Below are 11,153 nucleotides of genomic sequence, written 5' to 3'. Positions count from 1 at the left end.
GTTGAATCCCTAATCCCTATAAATTTTAAAATTTTCAACTGTTTATCATAATAAAAAACTCGGTTTCGGTTATATTGGACCCGGTTCTGGATACGGTTAACCAATTTTGATATTATCCATTCCTTTTCCTAGAATTTACCGGGTTCCTCTCTGTTCCAGTTACCCGTTGCATCCCTAAGGCACATAACGCCACTGAAACCTAAAATCGTAAAAAAATACCTATCGAGTTTTGATGAGTCCACGAGTTACGTTGAAATTTTTGTCTCTGCAAGCTAAAACTTTTCCAAATAAAGAACTGGTAATGATTTCCATAGGTTCCTGGTTGATTGTTTTTGGTTCCATTTTCAATTAAGTCTACCATTTCTTGATTTATTGTTTGATTTTTAACAAATAGCTGACGAACATTTTCTTCTATATCTCGGTATATGAAGGTTAAATTAAACATTGGTTAAATTTTTCGCGTTTATCGCTTTATAACATTCAAAAATAATAGTTTTAACGCGCCATGTACCCTTGTAGCCTAATGCAGCTGGCCCAGCAGTTGTGATTATAGTGTTGGCCAAAGGTGTTGGTGAACCAGCAACTGAACAATCGAAATGTCCTATTTGGCCAGCAGCTGGTTTACGAATCGGGGCCCTTTCCGTTTTTAAAAAAACCAGCATGTGGCCAACTTTAGGTTTTTTTCCCATATTAAAGATTTATAGTTAAAAACACCAAAGTTAACACTGTCCCAACAATTCCACCCTCTCGCCAACTACAAAACCACCCCCTCGCCAACTACAAAACCACCCCCTCGCCAACTACAAAACCACCCCCTCGCCAACTACAAAACCACCCCCTCGCCAACTACAAAACCACCCCCTCGCCAACTACAAAACCACCCCCTCGCCAACTACAAAACCACCCCCTCGCCAACTACAAAACCACCCCCTCGCCAACTACAAAACCACCCCCTCGCCAACTACAAAACCACCCCCTCGCCAACTACAAAACCACCCTTTCGCCAACTTTAAAACCACCCTTTCGCCAACTAAATGTAGTCACTTAACCAGCACAATACCTTACCTAATTCCCCAAATTTTAATTTAATTATTCGGTATAATGAATAACAAAATATTAAAATTCATTTTTTATTCGATATAAAAACAGTAATTTTTGGCACAGCAATTTCAAATATATACAATCGTCTCCAAAAAAAAGAGATTCGTCAAATAGGTAATTTGTAATTAACAGTTTTTCTACTCGTCTGATAATTCAGCTTCTGGTTTATCAACGCTTGCGTCTCTAGCTTCTTGGCTACTCTTTTTCTTTCTTTGCTCTCTTCCTCCTTCTCTGTCCCCTGAGTATCTGATCCACTTCTTCATAACTGTTTCAATATCATAAATTCTTGACCCTTTAACGTTACGTTGAACAGCTTCTGTAAATACATAAAGTTTTCAAACTCGTGAGAAAACTACATAGCAAGAATACAGTTTTTTTTAAAGAAAAATATAATTTACCTATTATGACATTTTTCGTTTTTAAAACTTGAAATGCGTGTTTTCCGTTCAAGCCAATCCAGTTGAACTTTAAAATCAAAGAATGCGAAAATACTCTCTTCAATATTCCACGGCATGTATCACCAATTTTGCGACCACCGATAGCTGATAACTTTCTCACCTAACAATGAATAAATCGTCAATTTAAAACAGATTTTTATCCAAGCCCCATTGCAAAAATAGAAAATCACGGGGCTGCGTTTTTGTATACCCTGTTTAAACTGGACTATTAACTTACCACTCTTTTTCTGATATCCTCATCATCCAGAAACATCTCCAACTTTTTCAAATCTTGAATGCTTTCAAGAGGTAGGCTTGGTGAACCATCAATTTCCGTATCGTCCAGGGTATAATTAGCCAATTGCTCTTGCGAGTTTATGATTTTATCCAATTTCACGTGTATGTCAGATAGCATTAACATTACAGATTTTTCGTATTTATCTAAAAATTAAGAAAGTTAAGTATTGTATATGAAAATTTAGTTTTCCTTTAAACTGTTAGACTATTTATGCGAAAAGTAGTTAATTAAAAAAATTTAATCTTAAAATTTTTTAACATCGTTTCTGCACTTATTTTTCAGTAGGTTATTTTACCATTTCACTATACCTTTAAATATACCATTGGAAAGGCTTGAATGGTGCCGCCTAGATAGAGATTGTTGATATTTATCCACACTTCCCGTTTCTTGAAAATAAACTATATAAGACAGTAAACCGAACAACTACGTAGTTGGCCTATAAAATAAAAACAATCAGTAAAAACTAATGTTACCTTCCATATAGCGATTTTGGTGGTTTCCGATTGAAGAATATTCAGATCCAAAAGAATGTTGCATAAATGTTTCGTCTCTTATTTGTGGCCGTATTGTAGAAAATTCAGAGTTGATGGAGTTTGGACTGGAGTTAACTTCCTCTACGGGTTGATTTGTAGAAAATGAACGGCGATAACTTGAATCAGAATTCTCCTTTCTATGTTGTGGAATAGGACTTGGTGAAAATTGAGAGCAATGAGAGCTTTGACTTCTTGAAGTTTCCTTCCTACCATGTGAAATGCTACTTGACGTAGATCGTGACTTTGTTTTCTTGTTTGGTTTAACAATTGATCGAGATTGTTGACTAGCGATTCCTGATTTTTCCAATTGAGTGCTTTTACTGGTTTTGTCAAACGTTTTTTTGGAGAGTAAAGCGCTAGATCCTTCCTTGGTGTTAAGTTGGTTTTCCAAATGTTGGTTACTTTGATATACCGCTGATAAAACAGGTGTCTTGTCCATCGATTTTTTTGATGTAATTGTACTACGCTGTTCATTGGAATGTAATTGACTCGCATCTATTGCTGGTTGTGATTCATTGAGCATCAACGGTAAAGGCGGTGGTGAGGGTAATTTAACCATTTTACGATTTTTTCCACGTTTTGTTTTACCATTTTCATCTTCTACTCCAAAATTTGTAAGCCATTAGTTTACGAAAAATACTTTACAGGTTAATAAAATTACGATAATTACCAGAAGTAGAATCAGGGCCTGAAGAGATATCCATTTGTTTTTGCCGTTTATTTCTTCGTCCTCTTCCATATTCCTTTTCGCTGGCCAAGTCGGAGGTCAGTTCCGCATTTTTTAATTGCTCCCTGGCTCTTGTGTAAATCACTGCAATCACAGAAAAATGGTTCAGCATTATTGTTGTAGTTACAGAATCTAAAAATGTAGTCCTACTTGATTTATATAAAATCTTCCCACTGTAAATGGTCCAATGTTCGTCGTATGAAGCACACTTTGTAATTAAACGTTTCATCGGGACACCATTTTAATGGAACTACTTCAACAGTTCCTTCGTTTTCGAAACTAAACACTACAAACATCTGAAAAAAAAACAACACAAAATATCTAAACTTGAAAACTAAGGTTAAAAGGAAAATTATAGTTTTGTTCACTAGGGCTCCCACCAAAATCTGAAGAAAAATAACCAACTTTTTAAATTCTAACCGAATAAATTAAAATTTTCCAAATATTCCCATTCCATACTTTATTATTAATCAATTTTAAGTCAAAGTAAAATAGTCAATATAATTAGTTGACTAAATAAAAACTATTTTTATTTTATTTATTTAAAATCTATGAAGCATTGGAACAATTTTAACTAAAGAATTTTCATTGTTTTCGAAAATGAAACACTTGCTTTCTATTGAAGAGAGAGGATAAGTTTTAGCTAATTTTGAAATTTTACCAACAAAAAGGTCTAAAATAGAAGACCGAAGAGGGTAATCAAAAATATCAGCATAAGGTTTACACAAATTTCCAACAACCATTATGTCATTAATGCCAAACTGATAAATATGTCTAACCTTTATTACGTCACCAGAAGTCATTTTAAAGCAATTATCACCCGATTTAAGAGATATACAAAATGAAGTGGTTTGAATTTTCTTAAAAGATTTAGCATTTTTTGGTACTAGAGGGCTGTTATTTTTAAACGGTTTCTTTAGGACTAATTGGTTGATTTTTTCTTTACTTGGAAGCAGTTGGTTTTCATATACTCTTTTAAACAGTTGCTGAAGGGGCTTATTGGGAGATCGCATTTTCTTTTTAAGCTTTTGCAAATGATTTTCAAAAGGAAATGCACTAAAATTGTCTAACGGACCAAATGTTTTCACATCATGTGCTAGATGCGTTAAGGAATGAACATTGAGGACTACAAACTCTTTCCCATAAAAGTCTGGACTTGATAAAACAAATTTTTCTAAAAGTTGGCCAGCGAAGTTACACAGAGTTTTGCTAAAAACTGGTGATGCCAAAATGTAGATTGCGCAAAAAAGCAATCTAAAATGGTTAAGAACATCTTTAGATAGAATATCCTCGCCTAGGATTGGACCGGTGTACAACAAAAACTGCCGTAGCTCTGTGGCCTTCCACCTATCTATATATTTTAACGCTCTAGGTTTCCTAGCAAATTCACTTGGAATGTATTTTCTAATATTTTCCAGCTTGTTGGAGAATTCGGTTATCATCTGGCTGCTTAACCTTACTACAAATTTCCCTTTTTTAACCCAGGCTGTTAAAATTCTTCTCATAACCCCTAAGCACACCAGATGCATGTAGTCCAGGGGAAATTGTTTAACCATATCCATATCCAAATTTTCTAGAGGGGAAGGGGGTCCAATAAGGTGATGCTCTTCATTAATTTGATTTCGAAAAGATTCATTTGTCCGTAAAGTTACTGGCTCATCGGAATCTAGCTCTAAAAAAACTGTGCGACGGTTGTAATGAAAACCCTTAATGGTACATTTATCGCAAGAATGGTAACCAGTGTGCCCTTTAGCATTTTTTACGAAGGTCCTAGCTGGTGTGTCTAATATAAAAGGACCATCTGATCGGCAGTTAAATATTTTCCCACCGTATTGAAAACCATTACTGCACAAAGCTGTTAGTTCATTTAAAAAAGGCTCCAAGAATTCAGTTAAGGATGCAGGCTTGCTGTTTCCACAAAATATTCCCACCGGAAAAACCTCCCCAATTATCCCTTCCGAAAAACTATAAACTGAGGCCAAAATAGGCCAAAGGCATTTGTTTGAACTTTTAAATAGAGGCACCCCATCAATATTTATGGCAAAAGAAATATCGTCATCGTAATTAGGTCGCGAATTTAAAAAGTTTTTAATACCTTGGGTAAAACCAATATGCCAATATTCCCCACCTGCAATTAGTGTTATTCCTATAGCATCTCTTTGGGTATGCAAAAGTGTTCGCGAATCTTTCGGTAAGGTGTCATGTCCATGAACCCGTAGAATACATAACAAACTATTAAGCTTAACAGTGTCTATGTTATGGGTCAATGCCCAGCTCCTAATATCTTCGGAAATATCACGTACATCATGTTCCGACGAACTAGTATCGCTATAACTTGATAAATTGCTATTAATCCTCTCGATATTATCACTTGAACTATCAGTTATGTTCTCATCAGAATCACTATTATTTAGACATTGTGCATCTAAGAAATGCATCCCATTTTGATTAATTTCAACCTGACCTGAATCGCAAATTGCCTCATCACTACAAGGGCCTAATACACCATCTTTATTTAAGTCAAAATCCACTACACCTCTAGCGTCTAATAAATCACATTCTTCTGACACTCGTTCCATAACTGTATTTAAATAATTGGTTCTTTTTCTTCGCTTTTGTCTATTACTTAAATCAGAAACGTCTCTATCATAGTTCATACCAACTCTCTTAACTTTACTATTAGCCATAATTAACTAATATTATGATTAAATTAGAGTAGCAAACAGTAAAAAAGGTTAATTACATTACCGTGTTAAATTATAGCACCAATCAATCAAGTAACCTAAATAGAGAAACAATAAGAATTCCATTTAAAATTCAGCCTAAAAGTAAGATAGTATAAAAAATGAAAACTAATTATATATAAGACTTAAATATCTTTAAGGGAAATGTCCACTTCAATAGAATATAAACTAAATTAAAAGTGTTTGAATATACAAAAAATATTTAAAGTTAGGGAATTTAATATTGACTAAAACGTAAAAAAAGAACTGGACTTAACTCCGTATTCTTTTTTTAGTTTTTGAATGGGGGTGGATATCGTATCTCGTAACTATAGGAAATGGTGGATAACTCGTCGACAGCATAATTAAAAATTAAATTTATTTTCATTGAAATAGAAAACACTTGAAGTTCTTGATATTTTTGGGTATATTCAAACACGTTTATTTTAAAATCTATCGTTTTATTAAAATATTTGAGTATTTAAAATTACATAATTTTCCACAATATCTCAAACTCCCAAAATATTTAACTTACTACAAATTTAAAGTTAAAAAGTAGTAGTTTTCAATTAAATACTATAATATTTAACATTGAAAAATATATTTAGGCTTACCTTAATCATAGAACGGAAAATGGCGATGATAAACCCGAGGTCCACCTTTGTTCGGAGACGAGGTAAAAGAAACTGACCGCTTGAACGGTCCCAGCCACGAATCTCGCGTTACCACGAGGCTTTGGAATTTTTCCAAATTCCAAGAATTTTCTCGACCTTTGTTACTGGCACCCGCCCCCTCCCACTCTAGGTACAATGTACGCCTGTTGGCTAGGAATAAACCCCATCTGTATACATCAACTTTTTATAACTCTTAAAATGTTTTATTTATTTAAAACATTTATATTTTTTAAGGCGGACAAAATATCTTTAAGTGCAGAGTTTTTTTAAAGTAATAAACAGGAATTACGAAAATAAATTGATATATTTAAGTAAAGTGCTGTTTTGGAGTCGGGTAGGAGTTGGTTTCCAATACTCCTTAAAATTGTTAGGATTATTTAAATTGGAAATTATTGTTCATTAATGTTTAGTTTATGCAGAATAAATATGAGGGTTTATAGTTTTTAGGTCGCTAAGATTGAAATTTGTCCCCAATAAATGCGTGTGTATCAAGTTGGGCGTTATTTGGTTTTGAAGTTGGCTTTAGGTTTCTTTTAGTCGGGCCTGAGTTGGCTTACGACTTTTAACCAACTACGACACCATACCGACCGCGCGACTACTAGCCAACACAAAACCAAATGGCTTGTGCTACAAGGGTAGGTGATCAAACAGCTGCTCGTCTAGGTAAAGTTTGCGTTGTCAACCCGTGTATTAGAAAGCAAAATGATATTTTAGAAAGTAGGTTGTAATTCTAAACGATATGAATATTTTCGCGAATTTTGTCGTCAGTGAATTATTAATATGACTTGCAATAAGTTTCAAGGTTTATTTAAAAGCTAGTTTCATAACTTTTCATCCATTGGTTCGTTCACAATGTATCTTAAAAGTAGACGAAAATTTTAAGGCGGTGAATCTTGCCCAATCTTAAGCCTCAGTTTAATCTATCGTTAAATGATAGCGAACGCTAATTGTAATACGAAACAAATAACGAAATACGTGGGATTACTGGGGTTAAATGGAAAATATTTTAGAGAATCTATGTATAGATATGTATGCAATCGTATATTTAACTTTAGGGAAACAGTTAACGAATACAGCTCAGAAGTTCAAGGGCAATGCATACTAGAGACGTCGGTGACTAAAAAAGTCTACGATATAACAATTAATCTAAGTAATTTAATTTTAATTGTCAAATAAGTTCTTTAAAATATTACTCTACGTTGTGCAACATAGAAGTATTTAAAATTCACTGGGAATCACCGCTCTCTCCGTAGATGTATCACAATATAGTCCAGTAACACCATTTTCTACCTTAAAGACTCCAAAGTTAAGTCCAATATCCGTAAATTATCTTCCAACAACCCCTCTAAAAACACCAATAACAACATGTTTTGGATCGCAACCAAAAACATCTATACTACGGAAAACACCTTTATCCAACCCCCGAGTCTTATCTCCAATACGTTAGGACCTGAATAGCAGAAGTTCTCAAGCCAAGACAACAGTCTCAATTTTGAAACGTCTTGTCACTGTCCCTAGGATTTCAGTTGTAATCCCAAGTTCCCCCATCATTTTGCAGAAGGAATTAGAAACTATTCTTCATGACCATAATTACATTAATTTAACAATAAATTCCTTAGCCGCAGAAACTACAAATATAAATACCAAAGCTACCCAACCAGGACCTAATAAAGAAGTACGAGATAAAAATATCAGTGAAAGAAACAACTAATACTACTAAAATTACGGAAGTTTTGGGTTTCCATACACAAAATATAAAAATCCGGGACGTGTTTTAATCAAACTCTTTTCCCATAGGGTGGGTAATCACTGAATTCGAAAATGGTTTGAGAATGTCAAAAATCAATTTTGAGACTGGAGGCGTTACCATTTCATTAATTATAAGCCCAGAGTTAGATTTATCTTTGCGGATACTGAATTACCCTGTCCAAGAACATACTTTGCTTCAGAATTTTAAAAACCAATTATCATGTCAAGATGATTTAACCATATTGTTGGATCAAATTTCTTCTATTCAAATCTGTGAAGTTACTCACAAAGAAGTGTACAAGAATATTTTTCAGAAAAAAATTGATCCGAATTTAAAATTTTGCTGGTTTACAAATGGGATCCGTCATACTTCATGCTGCCTTCTTTCACAAATGAAAAGGTGTGGAAACTGTAGGCCTACCAAGCTGAGAAGTTTGAGTGATTCAGAAATAACCCAGGAACTTCAAAAAAGTAAATGTAAGGAAATTAACCTGAAGAGAAAACTCATTAGAAGAGATAAAAAATTAAGTAAATTTATCGTGGAGTTTGGAGAGGCAGTTAATCCTAAAGGCGAAGAATGGCTTACGGATATTCTTGCGAAAGGAGTAAATGAAGAAGAAATGGATTTTCCTAAGCTTTTTTTAGGCGCCCAACTGAAAATGAGCCAGTTGAATAGTAAAAAGAAAAGGAGGTGGCACCCATTAGTCATACAGTCGTGCCTTTTCAAGTACCATAAGTCACCGGGCCTTTATAAATCGCTAGTCATCAGGAATCCTCCATTTACCAAGCTATAAAACTTTTTTACGCAACACAAGTGACACAGGTCGAAAACCTAGTTTCCACCCAAGTATGTTTATAAAACTTGCTGAAGAAGCCAACATCAATTCCCTCGAAGAATATCAAAAATACTCCTCTTTACTTATCGATGAGATAAAAATCAAAGAAGACTTGATATATAGCAAAAAAAAGGGAGATTTAATTGGATATACCAATGTCAATTAATATCTATCAGAAAACTAAATTCTCGTTACTCACAGGAGTATGATAAAACATTAGGATGTTCTGAACTATTAATTAATGATCTTGAAAAAACGTCTCAAAAAGGTATTATTTCATGTAGGTCAATGAACAACAAATTGATACTAAAATGTTTTAAATTCAATTTTATGCAAAATGATTAAAATGACAATTTTATTTAACATGACTTAGATTTGGTATTTTTATATCACTATCTTCTTCCTCGTCCACGACCTCGTATTCCAGCTTGAATAACTGGTGCAGCTTTAAATCCAGTGTAAATACCATTAGCATTGGGAAACCTTTGTCTGATTTTCTTCACGGCACAGGATGGTACAACATTTCGGTTACCAGCTCCTAGAGAGCCATTGATCCAGGCAATATATGCTCTATAAGCAGCGTGACGGAAGCAACGATTGTTGTCCATGTAGCGTATATTAACCACATCTCTTTGAATGTCCATAATGATAAGCAGATACACTTGGTTCAAAATTAAGCCATCAAATGGACCGTTTGTAATACAACCAGTTCCTCTGAAAATTTTATTTTTACATTGCATGATGCCAATAGTGTTTTAGCTTACCGCCTTTCTGCACAACATTCCCTTTCAATAGGGGTTGGCATTTCTACACAATTGGTGCATTTGCACCAACCTGGTAAGTCACCTTCGCTTGATGGGTCTCTCGGTGGACTTGAAGGTAGCATTTCGCTTGTTGGGTCTCTCGGTGGACTTGAAGGTGGTATTTCGCTTGTTGGTGCATTTTCTAGATGACCCACAAATCAACATCAATTCCCTCGAAGAATATCAAAAATACTCCTCTTTACTTATCGATGAGATAAAAATAAAAGAAGACTTGATATATAGCAAAAAAAGGGAGATTTAATTGGATATACCAATGTCAATGATCCCTTTGACAAAATGGCCACAATTGAAAAGGAGTTATTTGAAAAAGTTAAACCTGTAGCTACCCATGCATTAGTGTTCATGGTTAGTGGCGCCACCACAAATTTAAAATTTTCTTTAGCCCATTTCCCAACTAACTCATTATCAGCTGATGAACTTAATTTTTTAGTCTGGCGATGTATAGCTCTTTTGGAGTTAAAAAGCTTTCGAATAATATTAATAACTGTCATTTGTGATGGGGCATCAACTAATAGAAAGGTTTTTACAAAGCACCACAGGTCCTAAGCTAAGGTTATTCGCGTTTGCGTTTAGACTTTGGAAGTACGCATCAGGGTGATTTTCTTTTATTTTCATTAATAATTTCACCAATTCAATCTTTGTCATTTTTGATATCATTAAATACTTATACAATTAATCATGATATTGAATGAAATTATTGATTTATTCTATGAAAATACGTTTCTAAGTATTATTTAAGGTTATATCAGGAAAATATATATATTTTAAAAAATTCACAAGAAATTTGTGCTACTTGACGGATTTCTAAATTCTAGAGAGAAACATCACGTGACCAACTCGGCGTGAGAATTTAAAAAAAATTAAACCCCCCTCCCGCTGCCTTCTTTGGAGTCCCTTTAATGTCCATGCATTAGATGGAGAGTGATAGCTCCATTTTAACTTTGATCCCCCACATTTAATAAAAACAACACGTAACTACCTCCGAAACAGTCGAGAAGGATGCCGCTTTCGGTTGATGTACAAAAATGGTCAGAAATGAGTGTGGACTACTCTCATACAATTATATGAACGGGAACGAAGTAGATCCTCTTTACGAAAAGCTTACAAATTAACAGATGATCATGTATATCCTCAATCGCAGACTAAAATGAAAGTAAAACTGGCCACACAGGCCCTTAAGCGCTGCAGTTGAAGAGGAATTTGGTGAATCTGTGTCCTAAACCACACTATTTTTAAGAACCTTCAACTAGT

At 34.4% G+C, this 11,153-nt stretch overlaps 1 protein-coding gene and 1 long non-coding RNA gene across 2 annotated transcripts; both read right to left on the bottom strand.

Annotated features, from left to right (window-relative positions):
* Nucleotides 1-1,137: 1,137 nt before the first annotated feature.
* LOC149946392 (uncharacterized) lies at nucleotides 1,138-3,313 on the bottom strand. The gene is made up of 7 exons (XM_090170724.1): nucleotides 3,247-3,313; nucleotides 3,040-3,180; nucleotides 2,310-2,969; nucleotides 2,145-2,222; nucleotides 1,777-1,979; nucleotides 1,500-1,659; nucleotides 1,138-1,417 (listed from the first exon to the last, which is right to left on the bottom strand). Coding segments are annotated over exons 1-7 (1,422 nt in total). The 5' UTR covers nucleotides 3,248-3,313; the 3' UTR covers nucleotides 1,138-1,238.
* A 10-nt stretch (nucleotides 3,314-3,323) lies between these two features.
* On the bottom strand, nucleotides 3,324-6,460 carry LOC149946391 (uncharacterized). The gene is made up of 3 exons (XR_016480533.1): nucleotides 6,434-6,460; nucleotides 5,845-5,878; nucleotides 3,324-3,392 (listed from the first exon to the last, which is right to left on the bottom strand). It is a non-coding gene; the product is annotated as an uncharacterized LOC149946391 (long non-coding RNA).
* Nucleotides 6,461-11,153: the final 4,693 nt, after the last annotated feature.

The sequence above is a fragment of the Leiobunum rupestre genome, chromosome 4 (genome assembly GCF_980474605.1).
Source record: "Leiobunum rupestre chromosome 4, qqLeiRupe1.1.hap1, whole genome shotgun sequence".
NCBI classification, from domain to species: Eukaryota; Metazoa; Arthropoda; class Arachnida; order Opiliones; family Sclerosomatidae; genus Leiobunum; species Leiobunum rupestre.
Note: the sequence above shows the minus strand (reverse complement) of the source record. Positions and strands in the feature narration are given on the sequence as shown.

What these genes read in the sequence shown, in the direction of transcription:
- LOC149946392 (XM_090170724.1), bottom strand. An exon ending in CCAAAATCGCTATATGGAAG is followed by an intron (nt 2,223 to 2,309) that starts GTAACATTAGTT and finishes TTTATTTTCAAG; the next exon opens with AAACGGGAAGTGTGGATAAA. An exon ending in TTCCAATGGTATATTTAAAG is followed by an intron (nt 1,980 to 2,144) that starts GTATAGTGAAAT and finishes CTTAATTTTTAG; the next exon opens with ATAAATACGAAAAATCTGTA.